Below are 26,547 nucleotides of genomic sequence, written 5' to 3'. Positions count from 1 at the left end.
AAAAATCAATTCGAGCAGCTATAATTTTAGTTACGAGGGTTTCAGACCAATGATCTTTTCAAAAATTGCTGTCCCGTTTAAATGGATAAGTAACCGCTTTCACATGCTGATTAGTAACTTGGAATCAACCAGATGATTTTCATTGCCGATGTCTACCTACCTCGCATCACGAAATAGGTTAAATTGGCGTACTAGATACGTACGTAATTACGTACCTACTACCTACGAATAGGCAATAGCCACCAGCTCAAAAATCCGAGCTGATGGAACTCCAAAGCTGCCGACCATTTTAAATTGTATGTTAAAAAATCGCACGTTCAGTAAAGCGGAGCAAAAAAAAAAAAACTAAAATCTAAATTTGCGGTACGTTAAAGTTTCACGTACCTATTTTGTATTTTTTTTTTGTCGTTGGTTGGTGTAGCTCGTTTAAAAATCGCAACAACAACGACGCGTGAAAAGGATTTACCAAAATTACGCTCCATTCATTTGAAAAATTTGAATTACAAACGTTGTCGGATAGACATGTCGCGTAAAGTCGTACTTTAAAATGAAGAACGAGCTCAGTCTCGGCGCTCGAGCTCGCTCTTAAACCATGTGACAAATTACATCGACATTGTGCTCGAATTGTGTACCTTACCTGCCCACCCAGCCTACCTGCCTGTGTATTTGTAGTATACATATATGTGTGTATACATATACGTATTACGTATCCGTGTAGGACTGTTCCGACTGTGTAGTGTGTAGGTACTAGGTACTAGGTAGGTATACGAGAGCACGCTGCGTGTCGTATCGTAGGTCAGTTATTTATATTTTTGCGCCGCCATTGAGGAAGATTAAAGTTCATTATCGTTCACTTGTTTGGCGTTAAGAAAGAGAGAAACGATGGCGCGCACGTTAACGTTTAGTACGTATAATGGAACATTTTATTTAGGTACATTGCCTTTTCCCCTCTTTACGAATATATGTACACTCGTCGTTTTACAAGTAGGTAGGTAGGTAGGTAGGTAGTAGGTACAACGAGCAGCCCTATCTCATCTTCGTCGTCCAAACACCACCAAAAGTGTTTCGAACAAAAAAAAAAAAAAAAAAAAAAACTCGAATGACGATGAAGGGAAAAAATCTCGAACAGAAAAAATAGCGAAGAGCTCGTTTTTGAAACTTCTTCAACCAAAAGATAATACTTTTTTTTTACTTTTTTTTTTTTTTTTTTTTTTTTTTTGAAAGCTTAAGGCTTTCGTGCGAGAAGTTTTCAAGCGTTGAAATCTTCTTGGCGTGTTCGTGTACGGTATATACATACATATAACAGTGTACTTTGGCGTAAGCAAAACCAACTGTCTACACGTATACACACTATAAGTTGACCGCGTAGATGCTAGATACTCTCGCGTACGTATGTATTAGGTATACCATACTGTACGTTTACGTAGTACACACTTACACAGTGGGCTAGGTACGTCAAAAATACCAAATCCGCCGCACCCCGACAAAGACAGAGCGAGTAATGAAAGAGGTGAAAAAAGGCTAAAGTTGAACGAATTCTCTTCGTATCAGTACCTCTACCTATCTACATACAGGGGTCGGCGTAAGTTAGTATTCCGATTTGCACAAACAAAAATTTTTTAAAACAAAAAGTAATTTTTTTTTCTGTAGTGACATAGTGGGGAACGAAACTATTATTACCAAGGTGTTGGTGGGACTTCTACGAACACAACGCACTACTTACATGACCCTCTATCTACTAATTACACACAACAGGGTGTTGAAGAAAACTCATCAGTTTTCGAATGCGAATACTAACTTACGCCGACCCCTGTATTTGTGCTAATGCTATGGCGAATTGGCGAAATTTAAACACCATTTTAATTTTTTACTCGCCTCAGCCAACCGGTATTTTGTCACGATTTCAACCACTGTGAACGAGAACGTTCATCTCTCACTTTGCTCGTGTGCTCTTGTAGTAGGTACTAGGTACTTAGGTACTAGGTAGCTGGTAGATACGAGTATGTACAATTACGTCGTCGTGTTTTAATTTCATTCTCGTGGTTTTTTAATGGTATCGAATTTTTAAACCAATGGGTCGGGAAGGTTCGGAAATTCCAATCGCAACTTTAGGGAGGGGGAGGGGGGTGATCGAGAGATTGCGCAGGTTATACTATACCCAAAAGTGGAAAAAACCACAATTTTTTCTAAAATGAACCTTGGTTTTTGCTTCAATTTCCGTATGGCGTATACATAGGTTTTGTTTTATTTTTCATAATTGTCAACAAGCCCCAACTGTCATAAAAATTGTCGAGATCTTATCGTTTTTTCTGTAAAGTTTCTATCAAAATTGCCTCGAAAATTCCCGTTTTGAGCTAAAATTGTCAAAATGTCATAAGTTTTCCTAAATCAGCGTTAAAGTTGCATTTTTTGTGAAAATTGCTCATTTTTTTCTAAATTGCCGGTAAAGCCATTTTTAAAAAGCGAAATTGACTAAAAATTCTAATTTTTGCCTAATTGTCAAAATTTTCGAAAACATCTTATTGTTTCTGCCAACATTTTTCAAAATTTTCAATCGCTTTTTTTGAAAATTTGTTAACAATTGCAACTTGATTCAAAACTGCTAAGATGTCGTAGCTAGTTTTTTGTAAATTGGCGTCCAAGTGCCTTGGTTCAGCACCTCGAACAACTGCGCGGCGGAGCTCAACATTTCTTTGGTTCGTCTCCCTGTAGATGTAAACTTGCCTAATCAATTTTCGTCAGAAACCAGGAAATACATATGCGAGTACTCGTAATAGGTACCTATACAATATAATTACGTACACGCGTTCATTTACATAAATGTATTTTTAGATCCACCTCGCTAGGTACCTAGTAGGTACAACGTACCTACCCCTTAATTTTGTGCCTTCAATTACGTGGGCGAGCAATTGCGCGCACACGGATGTTGTTTCAATTGCCGTATCACCTTCGGAATTATTCGACATCGACATCGACACCGACACCAACCTCGCAACTTTGATTCCTTCCATAGCACGATGGCCTCTTCAATGAAGTCATTTTCAACGCATGCGATACTCGTACATATTATAAGGTTCTTCTCCAGCACGAATCGCAATCGCGCAGGCATTTCATCTTCATGGCTGTCGTCAATCGTCAAAAATGTTGGTACGAGTATATCGATTCGTTCGATTAAGTACACAATCTTTGGCGATTATTATTCTCAGCGTCCGTGTCCGTCGGCGTCGTCGAATAATTTAACAATAATACCTACTCGTAAAACGCCAAACACCGACAGAGAACGACGAACGTACGAGTATTGTTGAAATTTTTAAGGCACTCTCGAACAATGCGAGCGAGTAAAAGGAGAGAAAAAAATGTCAAGTAAGTGAAATGGTAAATGGTAACTTGGCGCGCGGTTATGCAGCTTTCTTTTTCACAATGACAAATTACACGTTTCACCGAATCGAAGAATAATACATAATAATATACAGAATAATCGACATTATCGTCGAATTTTTCTTCATTCATTCGTCGCGTCGGTTCGTTCGGATGAAACACAAAAACACCGATAAGAAATGAAGCACGACGAAAAATTTCACGTGAATTTCCGTCCCACAACGACGACGACGACGACGACGCAACCTTGTCGACAAACAGGGTTGTTTATTTATTCGGTCGCGTCGTCGCGTTTTTCCATAACGATATTACGCTCTGAATATTAAGTTTATACTCGTACCGCGCACCGGTAGTTATGTGAGAAATGCTCGACTGGACGAGATTATGGCGTATGGCGTATGGCGTATGGCCTATACTTATTGTTAGGTAGCCGTAGGTAAGGTACTAACTACTTACAATTAGTAGGTACTTATGTACTAATCGCCGATTGAGCAATTTTGCGACAAATTATTTTGCTTTTACGTACAAAGTGAAAATAAATGAGCCGATTGCTATGTAAAGCCACTTCAAGAGGTTAACCCTCCCTTATGTCGGGCAGGGTCAATTTTTCCTTTTTTTTTTTTTTTTTTTTTTTGAAAAGAAAAGAGCAACTACGAATATTTTCGCTAAAAATGGTCAATTTAGTATTTTTTAAAAATTCACCAAAAGTCGAGTAAATACTACGTACATTTTCATTGGCGCTTGTTATTTGGAGTACCTATACCATACCCAATTGAAGATTTGATTGTACGAAAATTACTTTGTATGGTAGGCACTAGGCAGTAGGCACCTCTACCTATGGTGTTGACTAAAAAACACACTCGGAACCGATCAAGTTCGATTTTACCTATACCTACAAATAATATTTATCGTGTTACACCCCCTAAGGATATTGATAGATAGGCCTATTATTTTTAGAGAAAGGAAAAGAAAAAAAATTGATTTGCGTATTATACCTACGTATTACGTATGTACATGTACCTATGTACCTAATTCAAATCAAATTTCTCCTAGACACCTGTTTTGTTTGACTTTCGTCTTTCACGCATTACTATAATATAGGTACTTAACTATACCTATTACCTATACGAAAGTTTTCTTATTTAAATATACCTAATGTAAGTCTTAGTAAAGTATTTCTACTCTTAGTCTACAGGTGGGTAGTGGGTAGTGGGTAGTGGGTAGTGGGTAGACGTTCTTATGAAAGGACGACGTGACGTGAAGTGATTGAAAAAGAATCGTAGGTATATGTTTGTTTCTCGCAAGTTCGCATATACTCGTACTCGTACTCGTACGTAGGTAAATAAACAGTAAACACTACCTACTCTCAACTCAACGTACTTATAGGTTATTGTTTACTTTTAGACAAGGTGCCTGCTCGTGATATGCTACAAACGTGTACTCACTTCACGTTTCGGAAAATTATACGTAGGTACCTATATACGCGTATGTACGTAACATACTCGTATACTTACCGATGATATGAGTATATCTTCGTAAGTATTGAACTTTATTACGGAGTATCTTATGGTAACTTGGTAAGCATTTTGAACTTTCGTTGCTGTGTAATGAAAAGCTTCGCGTCACGTCGCCGTCGCGTCGTTTTGCCACGGATTTGTGATACCTACGTAAGAATACTTCGAATAATTGTTTTTGCCGACTACCTAACGTCGATATAAAATTATCCACTCTCCGTTCAAAAAAGTAGAACTGTCCTCGTAAAATTAGGAGTCCCCGTGGGTTATATCAACAAAACAGAATATCATTTATGACAATGATGGCGGGGGTGGGGGTGGGGGTGGGGGATCCAGTTTCTCATCTTTGGCCAACTGAACGAGTTCTATGAGACACGAGTGAAATATACGAGTACGAAATTTCGACTAAAATTTTTCGGACACCCTCTTACCACGCAGTTTTTTGATTCCTATCTCGAAAAGTTCATAGGTGTGAGGTTTGAACATTCTTCAAAATACCTTGGTTCCTGGATTTTTTCGCATTTTTCTAGCTTTTGAAAATTGAGCGTTCAAAAAAAGTAATTCATCTCGGGACTTTAAAATTTTTTTGGTCAATATTTTCAAACTATACTCTCAATCTCATTTAAAACTCCGTTTGTAGGTCTTCTTCACGTGTTTCGTTTTTTTTTTTGCTGAAAATTCCACGAAGTCCTGCTTCGTGTCAAAATTGCCAAAATCTAGCTTGCTTTCTCAAAAAATTGCTGACGATTGTCGCGTTTAGCAAAAAAATTCAAAAATATTCCCGTTTTTATTCACACAGTCTTGCCATAAGTTCTGACCCTACTTTAAACGCTTCTGATACAAAAACAAAATTTTAAAAACGTAAAAGTGATTATATATTCGGAAAGTAGATGAAAAAAGCTTTAATTTGACTGTATTTAGCTGCAACATGCTGCTCAAGACGCTCAACAAAACGGGAATGACAGATGAAACAACAGAAGCCCCACGTACGCAAAAAACCAAAAAAAATTGACCGAAAAAAATTTTTTTTTGAAATTTTTTTTTGCGCATCAACTTTTTTTTACTAAAATAGTAATTTGGTGATCCTGGAGCACAGAATTATTGTTTTAGTGAAAAAAATTTGATGCGCAAAAAAAAATTTCAAAAAAAAATTTTTTTCGGCCAATTTTTTTTGGTTTTTTGCGTACGTGGGGCTTCTGTTGTTTCATCTGTCATTCCCGTTTTGTTAAGTGTCTTGAGCAGCATGTTGCAGCTAAATACAGTCAAATTAAAGCTTTTTTCATCTACTTTCCGAATATATAATCACTTTTACGTTTTTAAAATTTTGTTTTTGTATCAGAAGCGTTTAAAGTAGGGTCAGAACTTATGGCAAGACTGTGTAATACGGCCCGAAATACTTGTTTTTTCGATCAAAATTGCCAACTGATTTTTTTTGTTTAAAAAAATTCTCACTTTTTGGCGAAATTGCTAGCGAAGTTTTTTTTTTCAAGCATCACTCGAATGTCTTGGTTTTTTTTTTTATTACAAGAAATTGCTAGAGAGTATCACTTTGTTACCAATGATTCCCAAAAAGCCGGTGCTGCTTTTTTCCAAAAATCTCAAAAATTCTCCCTTTGTTGCCAAAAAGTATCGAGAAAGATTCCATTTTAATTTACATTACCCGTATGAGGAACAGGTATGGCCTAACCACCTGAGGTGGTAATCGTCATAATTACCCCTCTGGTGGTTATATAACGTATTTCCCCTCCAGGGAGGGACTATGATAACCACCCCTCCTTATGGTCAAGGTTAACGTGTAAATTCTATGACATGACGATCGGACACTCCGTAAGAGGATCGCACGATCGTGATCTTTACGAGTACTCGGTTCCTGCAATTCGCGATAGCAAGATCCTCGTCAATGACCAGTGAAAAGTGTTTAACTAAGGATATGCCGTAACTTATATCTTTTTTATTAGTGTTCCATTCGAAGTTGAATAATGTAATTATGTAATAACTCACCGCCACCACCACCTCCCCCCCCCCCCCGTTATGCCGTTGTGGGGTGAGAATGCGTAGGATTGTCTCTATGGTTCCAGACGTAAGAACAGAAGACATATCCAGGGTAAAAAGGTGCTTGAAATAACGATACACGCCAATAAGGCCTAGTACAGAGTGTGCCGTCCACTCGTCCAGTAGGGGTGTGAATGTGTTTGTGTACAGTGTTTTGGACGAATTTCCTTCTTCGCTTTGCAGTTGATAACAACTACGAGTAAATCGTTATTCAACGTGATCCTTTATCTGGCGGGTGAATTTAGTGTGAAACCTGAGGGATAAAGGAACGGAGAAGGGCCTGATTACAGCAGAGTGTCCCAACTATTTTATCAACATCCGTGTGAAGATATTGCCTACTTAATGTTAAGAAAATAGCTTTATAACACGTAACTCCTCGAGTAGGTATAATTAAGCGAGACTCGTCATTCGTTACAATAAAAAAGTGTAAGTAAGTATGTAGTCTTTCTGAAGTATTCATTTATGCTTCCATTTTATACGAGTATCTGACGAATGGTGAAGTAGGAATATTATTGACAAACAGTCTCTTTGAGCTAGCTTTCATAAGGAAAAATCTCTATTACACCCGGTGTTGGGTCTTTTTTTATCCAAGTAGGTACAGTAGTCAGGTATCTACATTGATTTTTTTCGTGTTTGTTGTTTTTTTGGTTATTTAACTTTTTTTTTTGGAAAAAATCGAGTACAAGCCCTAAAGTTCGATATTTCTGGAGGGGGGGGGGGAACTAGGTAATTTTCAAAATTTTCCGTAGATTGAAAAAAAATTATCACAAGTTGGGGTAGCTGTAATAATTTCGGTTGTGGTTGCTTTAGACCATTCTCTTCGCGAAAATAGTGGGTCTCTTCGAATGTGAGGTATGGGCACCCGAGGGTGCAAAAAATTCACTGTAATGGTGCAGTTCGGGTGACGAAGATGAGGGAGAGGCGAGGGGTTACATTTCCAAAATTGGAAAACCTGAAATTTCCTAGTCTGCACTCTGCAGCAGGTCTAGGTATAGTGTACTGTGTGTGTGTAGCCGTAGGTATAATTTTTCAAAAATTCGTGGAAAAGTTGAAATCCCTTTCGGATGCCGAAGATTTCAGCTGGAAAATACGCTATTACGGCTAATTAAAAAGCGTATCTACTCTCTAAATTTAAAGCAGTCAAATTTCACTGCTTAGCAGTCACGACATTTTGCCTTTTTAAAGCAGTAGTTTTTTTTACTGCAAAACAGTGAAAAATTACTGAATTGGTCAGTCAAAATGATTTTTTACTGACCAATTCAGTAATTTTTCACTGTTTTGCAGTAAAAAAAAACTACTGCTTTAAAAAGGCAAAATGTCGTGACTGCTAAGCAGTGAAATTGACTGTTTCAAATTTAGAGAGTAGACCTACCTAATTAGCGAATTTTCAGGGCTAAAATGTTTCATTTATTCGACTCAGACGCTAGAAAAGTTTCAAACTTCTCATAATGCGATTAGGTAAATAAAAGAATAAATAAACTAGGCCTATCGATATAAAAGCTGAGCTTACTTGAACGAAAAATTTTAACATTTTCTTTTTGCTATCGTATTTATCGACGCTATAATCACGTACCCTCGACTATTGTACACCAACACGCACGTATTAAATTAAAAATCCGCATTCAAAATCAACAATAGACCCAAAATATTCGACACTCGATTTGAAAATATTTAACGTACTTCTCTCTACCTGGACCTACCTAAATAGTAATTAGTAGCTAAGTACGGAGAGAGAGTATGTGAGATACTTGAGTACATAGACCCAAGGAAAGAGGAAATGAACGACGATAGAATTGTGTGCAGAAACAAGTACCACAGCACACCGCACCGCACCGCACCGCACCGCCGCGCCGTGACACCGCTGCTATATGTACGAGTATGTATATCGAGAATACATGTATTAGCGAATCGGCGCGGCGGAGAAGAAAAGAGGGTTCGCGGCGTGCCATAGACGAGTATGTACCACGACTCGCGAGATCGGAATACGTAATTTCGCATGTGCTAAATTGATAACTAGCTTAATTCAGCCACAAAAGCATTCACCGTTATCGAAATGTGTTGTATAGTAACGGCCGCACAAAGCACAGATGTTTGACCGCCGCCGCCGCCGCCGCCGCCACACTGTCTCGCGCAAAGGGGCATAAAAAGCTGCGGCTGCGGGAGAACTGACGACGGGGGTGTGGATGAACAAGTACATACCACCTACTCGTATGTATGTCTGTCTGACTGACTGACTGACTGACTGACTGTCTGTGTATCTGTGTACTATCTATATGCAATATGCATAAATAAGATTTTTACAGCACGATGGACCAGAAATACTACTACGAGTACATATGTACATACATGGGTAGTACTAATACGCGGGTTACGAGCAGATTACTTACCAGATCATTGTTAACGTAGAATGATAATACGGCCGATGGTTTAGATGGAAAGGAAGAGCAATTAGCTATTAATTTATCTCCCGGATCGTATTTGGATTTATTTACAGCGATGGTTGGTCCATTTTTCGGTAAATCTGAAAACAATTACAACGTTACGAATTAATTAGTTTGCAAATACATACGAGTATTCTCGTCGCCATCGTCATCGTCATCGTCATAGTCGTACACGTACAGGCGCCGACTGGGTCGGTGGTGGGGGGCGGCGCCCCTGGCGAATCCACCGAATGGAGCCCTTAACATCCCCCCTCCCTCCCCCGTAACAATAGAATCATTCTCGTACATATGTACTGCTTTCTTCTCAGCTTCGGATACCTGAATGCGAGTTTGTTTTACATACCTACGATTGTTGTTGTTCTTCTTTTTGTTCACTTTTGCGAAAAAAAAGTCAATCCCGACAAGAAAAAAACTGGAGATTTTTTGGTGGAAGGGGGGGGGGGTGTTGACTGAAAATTTTCCGACTGTTAGGTATGAAAAAAAATACCAACTTTGCCGAATAAAATGACGAGTTTTCAAGATGAAATGACAATTTTGCCATTTGATATAGATAATACTGGCACCAAGTTAGGTTCATTGAAAAATTCTTATTTTCATTTTTGAATTCGTAGGATTTTTTTAGTTGTGAGATAAGAATTGGTCCGAAGCAAAGGCAAAAGTTTTCGAAAATTCGGGTTTCGAGAGGTAAAAGCGATGTTAAAATTTTTTTTTAAATTTCTTTCGGTCTAAAATTTTGGAATTTGAATGATACGAGTTTTTAAAAATTTTAATTTTGAAAATGAAAAGTAAACAGACTCGAGTGAAGCGAGGGCAGGGCTCGTAGGTAGGTACTCAAATATCCCCCTCAAAAAGTAATTTTGTAACTGAAAAAGCTCGGGAAAAAACACAAAAAGTAATTGAAAAGTAGCCTAAAAAGTGACAAACTGCGAGTAAAACATTTTAATATGGTACACGTAGAAAAAAATTTAAAAAAAAAAAAAAAAGAAGAAGAAAGAAACATAATAATTACGTATTACGAATTGAAATGTATTCAATTTTAAAAATTTGAACTATATTGAGAATTATTGGCAAAAACAGATATTCATTTACTGATATTATATACATATACGAGTATGTAAATTATTAGCATTTTTTTTTCTGGTATGATTTATCATTACGACAGAATAGGTGAATCGCACGACAGAAAAGGTGGTCTAAACGATATGCCTGGCAAATAAAAGAAGTGCCCGACCAAAAAAGAAATTGAACGACAATCATATACTTGCACGACAGATAAAAAATGTCCACGACAAATAAAAAATTGAACGGCAGTTAAATAATTTGAACGACAACAGTAAAAAACAAAAATCACGACAGAAATAAGTATCTGTTTACACGTCTATTTCTATTTCTATTTCTATTTTTATTTTTATTTTAATCCATCAGCGCGTCTATTTTTACCAGAAAAGTTACAAATCGAATAAAATGAAAAAAAAAAACATTGAAAATTTTCATAAAATGATAAATGGGTGATTCTCAAAAAGTGGTTTGGTCCATGCAAGCATCACCTCCCTTACATTTTACATTTGGTATTGAGATTTTTAGCCCCCTTTCATTGGTGTGCATTCGATTTTATACCCCAACCGCCAAAACAGACAATTGAGTATCTCGAAGAGTTTTGAATTTTTCAAAATGGTCCGACAATTATTGTGCAAATTGCAATCTCAATAGGTCCGTAAGGAAGCTCACATTTCACATTTGAAAATTGTTACACAGTTTTTGCTGTAATTTTAGAGCAATTTTTAATTATTTTCGCTAGCGTCCCGATCCAATATTTTATTTATCGCTTTTTCGTGTATTTTCAAATATGCAATTAGTTGTACATTGTTCTGTCGTTCAAAATTTTATTCTGTCGCTTAGACATGCTTTTTTGTCAGAAGGAGTTGTCGTGATTCGTAATTAAAAATAGCTGCGCTGACTCGTTATTTTGTCGTTGAAAACCTGTCGCTGTAAAGACCTAAGTTGTCGCTACCACAGCTTTTATTGTCGTTTGCTGTTGTCGTTCAAACACCTTTTTCTGTCGTGCGATTATATATTTCCCTTTTTTTCTTCTCACACTCGTACAAAAATTGAATTTTTGAAAGTTTTGTTTTTTAAAAGTAACTTTAGTAACCAAAACTGTAGAAAAAGTTACCAAAAGTTACTTTTAGGAAACTTTAGTACTTAACGCGTATAGTTAGGTACTTGAAAAGTAACCGAGTATACGAGACGAGCCCTGAGCGAGAGTAAAAGCTTGTTTCGAGAAGTAAAGTATTTTTCTGATGAAAAATGCGTTTTTTGGCTCAACATTTCTTAAAATATTACCGATATTATCCTTTTTTAAAAATGTAACTTGAAAACACACACACACACACACAGGAGCCCAAATGGAGCGAGGGCAAAAGCTTTTAAAAATGATTTTTTTAACGACGAGTCTACACCAATTTTTGACTGCACAATTTCAGAAAATTTCAGTTATAAAATGCGAAAGAAAAGCAAAGAGACCCGACCGACGCGACGGCAAAAGTTTGCAAAAATTCCTCGAGTATTACATTAGATAAAGAATGAAAATAGCATATTTTTGGCTTTAACATGGGGCCTTTTGGTGTTTCGGGCCTTTGGCGATGGCCATGTCAACGTAATGGGTAAACCAGTCCGCCACTATCGTCGTACTCTTACTCGTACTCGTACTCGTACTCGTATTTGTATTTTGTACTTGGGTAATTCTCAGAAAAAGGTAAAATTCGTGTACATGGCAAATTTCTCAACGGTTTTAGCATGAATTTTTTTTTTTTTTTTTTTGGTCCATTCAAGAATGACCCCGCACACATTTCACACATGGTATTGAGGTTTTTAGACCCTCCTTTCATTGGTGTACATTTGATTTTATACCCCAAATGTCCTTCGACTTGGCTGTCACACATCATGTTTTTGAAAATGAATGTTATAAAGTGTCATGAACTTCATTTTTTTTTGGAAAAATTGACACATTCTCATTATCATAGAACATGAAGGTCTCTTATTGTGCAAATTGCAATTGCAATAAGTCTATAGGAAGCTCACAATTCACATTTTAAAACTGTCACACACTTTTTGCGCAAATTTTCGAGCAATTTTCAATTATTTTTGGTAGCTTCCCAATCCAACATTTTTTTCTGACGAGTGGCTGCACTGGTTCACTGTCCTCATAAAAATGTTACCCCGCAATGTTTTTTTCAAAACCTACGCAATAGCTCGTTCTGATCGTACTTGTCTCTGAAAATATGATATTTCGCAAAATCGGTGTCCTTCGGCTTGCCTTTTTATTTACCCTGATGAACCCGCCAAAAATGATAATTGAGAAAGGGAAGTTATTCTACATGATAAGTACACATTCATTACGTGTTAAAAATCGAATAATGTCCAGTAGGTAACGCTAGAAACGAAAAAACGTTGAGATTGTCCTTCGGCTTGTCCAGCGCCCATTTGTCCTTCGACTTGGCCAAATTTCAGACAGCTGTACTTTTATCGCGCTAGTCGGCATATTACACGATAATACAAGCAAAATTTTACATTTTCTCCCTCCCCACACTTCACCTCTACCCCTACCAAAAAAATAAGTCCAGATTCGAACTCTGCGGCCTGAAAAACATAAATCGACATATTACACGATAATATAAGCAAAATTTGACATTTTCCCCCTCCCCACGCCTCACCCTCCACCTCTACAAAAAAAATAACTCCTGATTCGAATTCTACGACCTTGAAAACATGTCAATCGACATATTACACATCGATGAGGGTCGAATTCTAATTATCGCCGTTTTAGGGGGGCCGGGGTCCACAGTGGGGGGGATTGAATTGAGGCCAACACTAGAAAAGGGATCTGGGACACATATACAAATGATTCCCACTTGAAATTTTCCAAAAAAATGATTTTCGTTTTTCAAAATTATGCATATCAAAATCGACCCTTTTTCTGAGAATTACCCACTTGGTTAATATTCAACTCGACGCGACGCTGCGAACGTCTATAGCGGCGGCGGCTCATTGCGTAGCAAAAGTTAATCGCGAAAGTAGGCGTAAATGTGTAAGTTTGACCGTTCTTTTCCCCTCTCGTTCTCTTTCTCTCTTTGTTATTTTATTTGTTCGCTGCACAGTGCACAATCTCTGAGAGTGAGAGCTTCGTCCGCAAAGCGAAATAAATTTAACGCTTTTCTTTCAAAATTACTGGCGATCATCTGTGCCAATTTCTTCAATCTAGTATTTTGGAAATGTTTTTCAGCCTTTTTTCCGGTCCAGTTTTTAATGTCGCTCATCCGTGAATTTTTTTCTTCCTTCCTTTATTCCGGATTCTACGCTTTTTTTTAGTCGTATTTCCTATTATCATTAGCTTCGCCTCGAGATCGTTTGACGGTGCGACGAAGACGCAACGCTGAAGCTGAAGCCGAAGCCATCACGGCCGTATTTATACACGTACGTACGAATACTACGAGTACGTACCTAATTTTCTTCTTCTTACCATTAACACGACGGCCGCGGCAGCATCGCAGTCGCAGCAATGGCTCGGTATTTTTCGCAAATGCGATGCGTCTTTTGCTATGCTGCAGCTGTATCTTTCTATTCTCTGTAGTTCTGTACCCTGTGTGCTTGTCCTGTTGTTGTTCGTCTCGTCGTCGTCGTCGTATTTTTTTTGATCACTTACGTACTTTACTTAGCTAATACCTACTCGTCAAATGCGTAGAAATTAGCGTAGCACACCACGACGCGCGACGATAGCGGATGCACGGGTGGTAGCTAGAGCTACGCGTACTAGCTAGGCTAGGATAGGCTAGGCTAGGCCAGGGGTTTTTTTCAACGTCGTCGCTCTCGTCGCGTCGCACCCTGGCAAAATGCCTCGTGTAAACACGCTTTAAATACTACTCGCTTTCTTCATTAGTATTCTGCCAGACCTTTTTGTAATGGTACGCAAAATGATAATTAATACAAGAATGGCTATTTTGTAATTAAGTATACTGGGTAATTTTTTTTCCTCGGGGTGTGGCCAAGTGTTGCGAATCGTCGTTGTAATCGCTCCTTTCTTGAGGACGTGAAATACTCGTATTCGTTCTGCTCGGTGGCGCGGCGGCGGCGGCGGCGGCGCTGCGAATGCGACGTTTTGAGCGAATTGAACGATTCTTTTCGTATGTAGCTGCTAACTTTCATTTTTTGATATTTTTTGGCATATTTGAAGTCGAGTAATTTCACAAAAATGGTACGAGTACGACTACGTAGAAGAAAACAGAGCGAGAGAGAAAGAGGGTGAAAAATTTCAAGTTTAGTGAAGTAGGTACATATTAGCTTAATTAATAAGCTGAAAAGAAATTCTAATAACAAAGCAGCAGCGCTAGCGCTACGTTCCAATCTTCAAAGTCCATCTAGGGCACCTTCCAGATCCAGAGTAAGTGCATCACGAAGAAAATCGGCTCGTATTTTGCACGTATCTATTTTCGCTTTTTTGCACTCCCAGGTCCTATTCCCCCCCCCCCCCAGTTGTTTGATTTTATGAGAAAATACGTAATTCGCCATATGATTCGACTTTCCCTTAATAGCTCAAAAATTTATACCACAAGCTATCACGTTCCACACGCAGAAAAAAATTAAACATACAAATTAAAGTTAGGCACCCAGAAAATGTTCATTTCTGTACCAGAATTCTTTAAAATGATCTGATTTTTTAAAAAAGGTACCATTCCCCCCCCCCCTTCCGAGCTACGTTATGTAAAAATTGTAAAAAATAAACGAATCGAAGTTGGTTCACATTTTTGTGACATCGTCAATTTTTGATTTTACGCGATCAATTTTACAATTTTCACTATACTTTTTTTGCGAATATTCATTTCTCGCTCCTTCCTTATTAAACACGGAGATCGTCAGAATTTTTACTTTGGATTTCGACCATTATTATTTGACATACGTACGCATCTATCGAGTGTCGATTGATTTATAACCAACTAATCCATCTTAATTTTTCTTTGTTTCAGGCGAATACAAATTTCTTTCCATAAATTATGGAAAATGAGCTCGCGTATGAGAATAAGTAAGTAATTTTATAATCCTCGAGAGAAAGAGTCACGTAAGTCACTTCTACGTCTACGTCTGTAACCTTTCATTTTCAATGGCGAATCAAAATGAATTTGAAAATCAGCTGTAATACGAGCAACTGTCCATCGGGTTTGAATCTATAGGTGATCTGATTTTCCGAATACCTACGAGTTTGGAAAAAGTAGATGAAATTTTTGAGTTCGCAAACGATTTTGATTTCGAATGAATTTTTGAAAAATCAAACTCTGGTCAAATATGGGAAAAAAGTCAAAATGTCATCAAATACGTAGACCGCCGAGAGAGCTGAAATTTGGTGTGTGTGTGTGTGTGTGTCATGTTTTCGACTCTCCAAATCGATTGATCGGAAACTGTTTCGAACCATTTTGAGTGGTACCTCTACCTACTACCTAGGTAGTTCTGCAGCACCTAGATTTTTGAAAATCGAAATTTCCACAACATTTCACTCCATCGAGTTGTTGAAATGAATGTTACTCGGTACTTAATGCCGAGTCGATCGGAGGTGGTTTCGGGCTGTTCCGAACGCTTCGAATATATTTTGGAAATTTCGGAGTACCGTACGATGGGGCGAATAGAAACAAAATTGAAGTTTGAAGCTCCGTATCTCAAAGACAAATTCAGTTACAGTGCTGGGTGATGGCTCAAAAGTTTGATCTCGATCTCCTTTATAATACGCGGTGTTTATATCCCCCCCTCCAGACACATACCTAGCCCCCAGGTCCAAAAAATAGGTCATTTTCCTTCCACCTTTGGAATGGGGTGAATAGAAACACTCACTTCCCCCCCCCCAATTTTACCATAGTAAATGAATAAATTCGTGCAAATTATCGTCATATAATATTGTTAAAAACACATCATTTATGATAGAAAAATCCATTAAAAATTGCAATTTCAATAAAATTGAGTCATATTTTGCCAATATTCGATGTCATCTTGTGTTTTTTCTTGATCCAAGAAATGAAATGCAGTCAATCTGCTCTTGTAGGGTCTCCAAAACGAATAAAGCTTACATTTTTTCATGTAAAAGCAATAAAAAAAACGTGTTTCTACTTACATATTCACCCCACTGTTCAAAATTTTTTTTCATTTTTTCTATCCTTCAGCGCCAAAAATTTTTATTGACAGATTTTGAACTTACGATGATTGAAAAAGTTGTAGAACATTCCAATTAAGCGATTATTTCAACTTTCAACACCGCAGTACAACTACATAGAACATTTACGAGTATTTCTAGACCAACGTCGTTGTTGGCTTTAAAAAGATCAGTAAAAAAGCACGGTGCTCATTTTCGGTGATGAAATCCCGCCGCGCCAGGTTGTCCAATATTGGCCGGGTTAATTTTTTTAACATCTGGAAGGTTGTACCTACTACCTAGTGACTCCTGTACAGTGCTCATCTTTCCGACTCGAGTGTAGCTACTGCGCACAGCGCAAACCAAATTCCCAGTTTTGTTTCTATTCACCCCATCTCACGGTATCTGAAAACTGAAAAGTGGTCTAAAAACCGTCCAAATTAACTTTGGCGTCATTTTTTCAAAATACAGGGTATCTAACTTGTAGTGACTAGTGAGAGTAGTGAAAAAAATCGATTGAAATTGAGAAACACTTTGGATACCTACAAATTTTCTTCCAATTTCAATTTTTTTTTTTTTAAATTTTCATACGAAAAATCTGATTTTGTTATTTGCGTGTGTGCGTAAGGGGGGCGGGCGGTGCGGCGGCGCAGCGTGGCGGTCGGGTGGAGAGTTTTCTAAAGATTTGGTTGAAGACGAGTTGTGAAAAAAGTAGGATCTGTTAGATTCCACGAAATTGCAAAAGAGGCCAGTTTTATTGCAAATTACCATGTGCACGAGTACATACATTCTACATACAGTCATACAAGCTACTCATCGAACGATACCTACTCGTAGCTCATAGCCAGACAATTTCGCGAAATACTCGTATGTACGAGTATTATTGTATTGAAATTTCCAGCAGACTGACATTGATTGTTATTCGCTATTGGCTCGGAGCGTACGGCGTATGGTATTGCGAAACGCGAAGTTGCGACATTAAACCACGCGCACGCCAAGAGTTATCAAATTTTGAAGAAAAATAGAACTAGATGTGTCACATCGGCGATTTATTTCGCTCGTATCGCTGCTTATTTTTGCGAAAAACGCCCGCCCAGATGGAGAGTGACGAGGAAGAGAAGCGGTGAGAAAAAGCCACCGAGAAATACATAGGTACACACTACACAATACACATATACTCGTACCGTCGTCGTACGTACTACGTACTACGTACATAGACATACGTATCACGATAAATTGGCACAACGAACCGACGCGCGACGTGTTTATTTGTACTCGTATGTAATTGAAGGCATCGCAGCGGCGCAGCTCACGCTCCCGCTCAGTTCTCAGACTGTACTTACACGTACGTAAGTAGCGTCTGCGTTATCGAGACTCGCTATGCTCGTACCTTACCTACGAGTAATACCTTATACCGTACCTATTTGCACATACTTACTTACTCGTATTCATAAGACCCTCATCTCCGACTCGAAAATAAGGTATCAATTTTTCCAAGCGTAGGTAAGTACTCTTCTTCGACAGTGGTATTCGTGGTGGTGGTGGTGGTGGTGATCGCGTCCCTTGCACTCGCCCCCCTTGCACTCGCCCCCCCAAGTCTCGACTCTCGAGCTTTGTTTAACCTTTTCGCTTTCGCATCGCCGAAAATTAAATTAATAAATTGTCGCGAAATTTTAACCGCCAAACCGAAAAAGCCACCACGCGATCGGTGTAGCAAATCGTGTTACGAGTAGGTAGAGGTACGTCTACGTATGTACTACAATACTACATAGCATACTCGTACAATTGAATACACCGACGACATTTCGCAAATGCAAACGTCCCTGTACGCCTCGAGTCGTCATCTTTGTCGACGACTACTACTAACGTAACTAGGTAGTTTATTAATGCGAAACATCTGCGTTGATAATACTACCCAATAAAGTTTATAACTTTCAGCTTATCGAAGTAACTTTTCAACTCTGCAGTTTGCAAGTTTCGTTTAGCGCCGCGCTAACGTGAGCGTGAGCGTGAGCGTGAGCGTGAGCGTGAGCGTAATTCTCGGCCAGACTAGGTATCGCGATCGCCCCGCTTTATTTTCGTCAAGGTCTGAAAACAGAAACTGAGAAACATCGCTCGGACGAAAGCACTTCGTCGCTAGCGATGCGAGCAGCGACTGAAAAATACACACGAGGCTTAAGTATTTGTATGTTTTATGGAAATGATCGTCGTTTTTTTGAACGAGATCGCAGCCTAATGCATTATTACCTACGTACGAGTATGATGGATCGCATAAAAAAAACTTGACGGCTTTTGACCGCAAATTCGGCCAAGACCTTCAGTTTGAGTTGAAAGTGTGTCAGAAAAAGTTGTAGTTCCGGAGGTACAGTAGGTACCTCTGGAGGAGAGAAGAGAGCCGCGTCAAAGAGAGAAAATTTCTAGGAAAAAAAAGAGCAGCTTTTTCGCTCCCGTCGCGTCGCGTCGCGTCGCGTCGCTTCCCAACGCGTTCTGGCAAAAATAACCCGGTTCAAATTAAAGTACGTAAGTACATATTTGACATTCCGCATCCATCTATACTCGTATTTTCAGTAATTTTTCAAGTAGCTAGTGAATGAGGGAAAGATATGGGCGAGGGGGTGAAACTTGTTATGGGAACGCTCCTATACCTACAGACGGTGCCTACAACGTACCAAAAAATCGAGAAATTTTAAACTAAAATTTTAGAAAAGGGGCCCATCTCAAAAATGGAAGGGACCGGGGGGGGGGGTGTCTGAAACTTTCCCGACTAAGGGCAAGGGCACTCACTGCTCGTGTGCTCAATGGTACCCAGGTCGACTTCTCGGGGCCAAATTAACCCTTTGTTCGTCAAAATTTATTTTTGTCCGATAAATTTTTATTTACCTACTGGTTTTTAAAATTTTTAATCGAGATTCACTACTCGAAGTAATCTGAAAAAATCATCGACAGTCGAACGGGTCTAAAACGCAGTTTTTGGTGAAAAAAATTGTTTCGTCGAAAAATTTTCGAATTTCTCGTAAAATTTTCCCTCTTTTTTGTAGGTAGCACGCGACATTTTTTCAAAAAACGTAGAAATTGCGACTCAATTTTCAGCTTTGAAATTCCGCGCAAATGCCGAACAATTTTTTGTGTCGAAATACTCGACGTATCTTTCCCAATATCTTTACCCATTTTGATTTGTGACCCGACATTTTTTCTAAAAATTCTACAACGATCGTTACCTAATTTTGGAATCGAATCTCTTCTAAAATGCTCGAAAAACATTTTTATACTTACCGATATTTGAGTTTTTTCAAAAACTGTCGGCCATTTTAAAATCGCAAAAAACGTTTTCCAATCCGAAACTCGTAATTCTCCGTAAGTGATGAAAAAAGAATCGAAATAATATAATTTTTAATCCTTCAAAAGCGCTAAACGGAGTTTTGATCGAGTTTTCGATTTTCTACCAAAATTTCAAACCGTTTTGATGGGTTATGTGGCATCTTTTTCAAAAATCTCGAGAAATCGTGTCCCATTTTTGCCTAAATATGATTCGAAAACTTTCAGAAAACTTTTTCGTCGACACGTTAGGATTTTGCGTAGGTACCTAAAATGTTAATCCATTTCGACGGGTCTGTAGGTCTCTTTTGAATCGAGTATATGTAGTGTACATACGAGTAAATACTAACTATTTACTGTATAATGGGTAAATATATGTAGGTATTGTAGGTATGTAGTTCATTTTCTACTGGAAATCGTTTTTTCAGATCGCCGACTCGATGACGACTGCGCCGAGGCACCCGAGCATATCCAACTCGTAAAAAACGTTTGCGGGCCCGGGCCATTTCGAAATTCGCGCGCGGGGTTTTACTACCCACCTTCATCCCCCCGTGTTGCCCGATTGCGAAAATTCAAAATACGTATTTCTTTTCAAACTCGTATATCTACTTGTGGTACCTACTACGAGCCTTGAGCCACGAAAATTGCTGCCAAATTCCGCACGTTTTGCTACAGTTTCGCACGCAAGTACCCTATCCTCTTTTCTCTGCCCCCGAATTAAAAAATTCCAACGTACATACTACATACTCGTAGATATCGCAGATCGAGAAATTAGGCCTTTCAAATCCGCCCGCATTTGTACCCAAGTACCTAACGTCTCTGATGTCTAATATTGTCTACTCACCGACGACCATCAAATTTTTCACAGCTACTGCCGTACTGAAGCCTGGGGCATCAGTTGTCACTTCGCAGCTTATGTTCCCAGCTAAATTAAATGTCACATCCGATAGCACTACTTGGCTAGCGTTCGACTGTGATACCTGCAAAAAAACAAAAACAAAAACAAAACCAAACAAATTATTATAATATGTATTAGGTAGTAATAATATGTTACGTGAAATCAAGAAAGCTACGTATGTATGAACAAGCTGTAATGTACCATATCTCGATAGTTTCTCAAGAAAATTTACGTAGGCGCGATATTAATTACGATTGCCTTATCCAATTTACCGATTAAAGCCAATTTGAAATGAGTTTTGATTGAGGAACGCGGAAATGGGCACCACCCTCTCCATTTAACAAGCCGGAACCGCTGCTAACGGCAACGCCGCATTTTCGTATTCATCAGGCCCAGAATGATTAGCGCTCGTAACATCGCAAGAATGAATGAAAAAAGAACAGAGAACGCGGAAATTTTTCGTTTTTATTCATTTTTATTAAATTCATTTTTTCACGTCTGATTTTTCTTAATTATAATCAACTCTGTAAACAAAATAATAATTACGAGTATCAATAGTGGTACAACGTAGTAATTTAGTGGTATTCGTTTAATCACATTAAATTAAATGCAAATTCAAGGACCAGGCGAACACTTGAAACAATATTTTAGTCAATATTTAACAAAAATTAGAGATCCTTATTCTTATTTTGAAATATGTCACTGTTGCACTACTTGTTCAAATTAATATCACAATTCACAATAAAGGTTACATTATAAATTTATAGAGGAACAACAAATTCATCATTAAAAGAACGCACAAACGAATTAAAAATACTTACGTACATAAAGAAATTGGAAAATAGAAATATTTTGTAAAAATCAAAGATTTTCATCGTGACTTAAGTTGTTTAATATTGAAATGAAAAAAAAAAATGAAAATTCAAACATTGCAGTGAAATACTGAAATATAGAATACAGACAACAAACTTTGGAAGTTCAAGTGCCCTTTACATGCAGCTGATAGACCTCCCAAACCCTTGGACATCACAAATCCTCAGCACCTGAAATATATGCGTGACACCGTTCAGAAGCTGTGGGACGCCGAGCGACAACGTCAGTTCACACCAGCGTTCCAGCATAGCCGTCTTTAGCAGCGTCATCATTATACAGCTTCAATGATCCATACCCCCCCCCCTCCACCTGCAAGTGCAAGTATCCGAATGGTAAATGCTCCTGAAATATCGTCCTAGTAGAGCCGTTACCGTTATCCTGTAATCTTTCAACTGGCGTCGTGGCCAAGTTCACTAATTCGCAACTATTATTTCATGCTCCTGAGTTTCAAACATCGTCGATTGCTAAGAGCCAACCTCGGTGATATGAATTTTGTCAATTTCAACAGCAGCACCAATTCTACTCAATGTGAAACAATTCATACGGATATTACCTCGACATTAATTAATTATGCAATATCGATAGGGTCCAGACCGTGGTATTGTCACAGTATATTTTTTGTATTTTTAATATGTTTGAGTTGTCCAGTTGTTTATAGGAAACCCCCCCCCCACCCTGGTAAAAATGATTGTACAGCCAATATTAAAAATAAACTTGGTGCACCGAGGAAGTTCGGACTTCGGACTGCGTTCCCCCCCCCCCCAAAAAAAAGAGCTACCTGGACGAGCTGAAAACACAGACGCACGCCATAAAGAAGCAATACGCTGCCGCCGCCGCTTACCACACTGCGGCTGTCGGTCGTTGCTAAAAAAAAAAAAAAAACACGAGGAAATTAGATCGGAATACGCGTTTGTGTTCATCTTCGCCTTGCAAGTCGCTATGCTTCCTATCTACATACATGCGTAGGTAGGTATATGTCGAAGGTGATAGCTTGAGATGTGACGTGTTTGAGATGATAAGTAATGTAGGTACCTGCTCGGCTGCTCGCTTTCTAAGACACGGATCGATGTAATTTTTTATTTGTAAAGAATACCTATATCTATATCTAATATTTTGACGCGAACGCCAAGTGTTAGGCTGCTTAGGGGCGATCTTAACAGATTGATTGGTGAAAGACATCGCGCACAGCCTCCACCGCTCGTTCCTTCATTCGCGGCAAAGAGCTCAATTTCCTCATTCGAAAAGCTCATCGGACGCGTTATTGATTTCTCGTCAGCATAGCTCGGGCATGGCATGGCACGTCGACTGAGGCAAAGGCAATGGCAATGCGTGAGAGCCTTGTCTATATTTATTTGAAAATTCCATTTCTCGCGCCGGAATTGAAAATACACGCGAGTTATCTGTTGTCAGTTTTCTGTTGAATGACCGCGCCACCCCACGCCATCCTGCGCCATCCACCATCCAGCATCCACTCCTGCATTGGGTACGAAATTTCTTTCGCCGTTACATTGCGTATGTATTTGAAACTTCAATCTTGAGAAATCGTTTACGGTTACCTACCTACCTATACTTTAAAGCCACGTCGACTCCGCGGTGTTTCAAAAATGGATAAAAATATGTAATATGTACCGTGGAAAAATGTGGTTTTTATTACACACGCAGCTTCGATAATCTATCGACTTCTGACGACAAATGACAATAGACGTGTCAATATCGCGATTCGCGAGAAATGTGTGCTACCCTGGCTGTGTGCACCAAGCACCAGGCATCTCTCTCTCTCTCACACTCTTGCTCGATCTGCGCGTCATCTCAGTACCTACATTACAAAGAAACAATTCCCGATGAGTTATCCTTTTGTACAGCTACAGATACGTGTTTTAGAACTAACTACATTTTACGCTCGAATGCTTCAATTACCTTTAAGAAAGCATGCCAAACTGTTGTAAGTGGGTTGAACAGCTAAAGCTGAGATAAGTTGTGTGTCGCAGTACTAAGTATATGTAAGGGTAGAGGTAGAGGTAGAGGTACGCTGTTGTTGGTACCTATACTCGTGCTGCGAGAAAATGCGAATAATTCGAGTGTAGATGTAGAGAATAGAGATACTCGCGTATGTTTATCGATAGGTATACATACGAGTATGTAGTTTATTATTTAGGCGCAGCACCCAGTAGCGAGAATGTGCAGAAATACTCGTAGTACGAGTATGTAGATTGCATAGAAATTATTACGACGACGATATTTTCAATGAACGTGTCGTCGCGTAGGGGCAATTTAATGAGATGTTAGTACGTCTACGTACTCGTGTCTCGTATCTATAAAATGTTTCATTCTGTAAATTCACATTGGCGTGCGTTCGTTCGTTCGTCATTTCGGTGTTTGTTTGTTTGGATGTGCTTGCTTTTTGACAATAAAACGTACCGGAACTGAAAATATCGTCATCATTATTATTTTGTTTTCAATAAAAATTTAAGTACCTACCAATAATGATGTTGGTACTACATAGTAGCTCAACTTTCTGTATATTATTGACTGTGTGTTTGTGTATGTAGGTGCTAGGTACCTTCTTATCTATAGGTATTATGGCGGATTTGAAAAAAAAAAAAAAAAAAAAAAAAAATCGGCGGATATTTAACAAATTCAGCAAAGACTTTTCATTTTGAGTTGAAAGTTACCTATAAAAAAATTTTAGCTCCGGCGGCACGGCGCGGAGGTTCTCTCGGAGAGGAGATTTAGGTCCTCGAAGAAAGGTGTTTTTCGACAAAATTGTGGGATTTTGGCTCCTGTCGCTCTACACAATCTGTTTTTCGAAAAATGTCCTAATCTCAAATGAAAGTACAACTACATAATCGAGATTCCGCGTTGATCTACGCGCTATTGGCGTCAAAACCCAAGACTATGCTCGTACTTTTAGGGTTCTACCTAGCGCGAGCGCTTGAAAATTTTGCAAATCGTTTAGGCCTACTTACTTGTATTTTTGAATTAATTTGCGTTTGGAAAATTTTTTCTCGGCAAATATTTCTCATTCATTATGCCAAAATACGTATCGAAGGATGCCATTAGTCATATTCAACATACTAAAAGTCTCACCCCTTACCCCGCGTGCGTCGCGTGCTAGAGCGTGAAAAGTGTCCCGCCGCGGCGGGGTTGATTTTACGTCGAAAATAACTTTATTTTTGTGTTCTACGTCAAATTTCCGATCTAGTGATATGTCAACTGTCCTTCTACCCCCAAGGGGAAGGGGTGGGGGTGGGGGTGGGGCTAGAACCATTCAAATGAGAGGGGTTTTCTATGTAAAAAACACAAAAACGCTATCGGCGCTAAAGAGGAATGAAATGGCCCCCGAGAGCGTTCGAGTTGTGTACTAGCATGGAAAGTGGGTATGGTACCATCGAAAAACTTGCGCGTGAAAAATTTCAGATCCACATCCCTTCCCCTTTTTGAGGAACCGAGCCCCGTGTGAACCGATTTTGAAATTTTTTTAGGATGTTGTAGATACCTCGCGCCGCGCCGCGCCGCGCCGCACAATTCTTATTACATATTACTTAACCTACGAGTAACTTCATCGATCGTAGCATAGCTAAGTATTTTTCGCCGAGAGAGGCTAGTAAATGTTTCGAGATTGAAACCGACAATCCTTTAACATTCCATTTCCGTACTTATTGGCGCGCGGAAATAAGAAAAACAGCGAAATTATTAGCGTGGTGATAAACTTTGGTATTTGGTATGGTACCTAGACCTACATATGTACTTCCTAGAATGAAAGATTTGTCTTTTTTAAACTATATAATATATCTCTATAGGTAAGGTATGTACATCTACAAAGTACAAATACATACACAGACACACTACACAGAGAATAACAGATAGCTTATACATCACTGGATTTGCGGCTTAGATATTGCTCTCACGTTAAGATTCACTAGTATTTCCCCGGGGAGTTGATGTATGCGATAAATTTTTCAGCGTTGCGACTTATTTGAATAAGGAACGTACGTAGACGAGACGTACCGTATACGAGTACGTATAGCGGGTATAGCAATAGCTATAGGCTTGCAAAAAACAAAGGCAATCAAAAATTTGTAATTATTTAGGCGTATATGTGTAACCTGTATACGTGCGTATATACGTATTACGTAGTTTGTTTCATGTACTCGTCGTGCGGTCGTACATAATATGTTCTATGTATGTACTTTGTACCTACTACCTATCTACCTCCCTATACACTATGCAGTATACATACTTCTCACTAGTAACTATACCTACGTAAAGTTCTTCGTCTCCAGGAGAATATTTTGTTTTATTTTTTATGTTTTTTTTTTTTTTTTTTTTTGCATTTTTCACTGAAAATTTAATTTTTAGGCAGCCCTTCCCCCCTCCCAAGGGGGCCCCTTCGGAGGGTCCAACTGAAAATTTGACTTGGTATTCGTGTTCAGCGGATTCTATTCGTACGAGTATGATAACGATACCCAAATTATCAAATTTCTTTCGTCGCAAAATTGGGACAGGGAGTGCCATGCCAATGGCCCCAAAATTGGGGTTTCAACAAGTTTTTTACTTTTCTATCGTTTTTGAAGGGCCGCGTGTAAAATTGCAGAATTAGAAATTAGATCATCGTCTGAAACCCTTGTAACCAAAATTTCAACTATAGGCACCTAAACTTAGAGTGATTTTTGAGGAATTTTTAAGAACTGAAAATTGGCCATTCAATAGGTGAGTAGGTAAGGTACATATAAGAGTGAATTGGAACCAAAAAAAAAAAAACAAAAAAACAAAACAAAATTCAGAGGATTTCGATAAAATTTGGCGAAGACCTTTATTCTGATAGCGGCCCAATCGCAAAAGTCCATGGGCTCGGAAGGGGTCCTCAAAATTTTGATTTAGAAAAAAGTGCCCGAAACTGTAAAG

At 38.8% G+C, this 26,547-nt stretch overlaps 1 protein-coding gene across 1 annotated transcript in view; it reads right to left on the bottom strand.

The window, feature by feature from the left end:
* Positions 1-26,547, bottom strand: part of LOC135839927 (uncharacterized) — a 259,550-nt gene that overhangs the window by 99,032 nt on the left and 133,971 nt on the right. Inside the window, exons 3-4 of the mRNA XM_065356198.1 lie at positions 20,716-20,851; positions 9,332-9,465 (exon numbers count right to left, since the gene is read on the bottom strand). Of these exons, the coding sequence (XP_065212270.1) occupies positions 9,332-9,465; positions 20,716-20,851 (270 nt within the window). The remainder of the gene's footprint in view (positions 1-9,331; positions 9,466-20,715; positions 20,852-26,547) is intronic.

Source organism: Planococcus citri, chromosome 3 (genome assembly GCF_950023065.1).
Source record: "Planococcus citri chromosome 3, ihPlaCitr1.1, whole genome shotgun sequence".
Taxonomy (NCBI): Eukaryota; Metazoa; Arthropoda; class Insecta; order Hemiptera; family Pseudococcidae; genus Planococcus; species Planococcus citri.
Note: the sequence above shows the minus strand (reverse complement) of the source record. Positions and strands in the feature narration are given on the sequence as shown.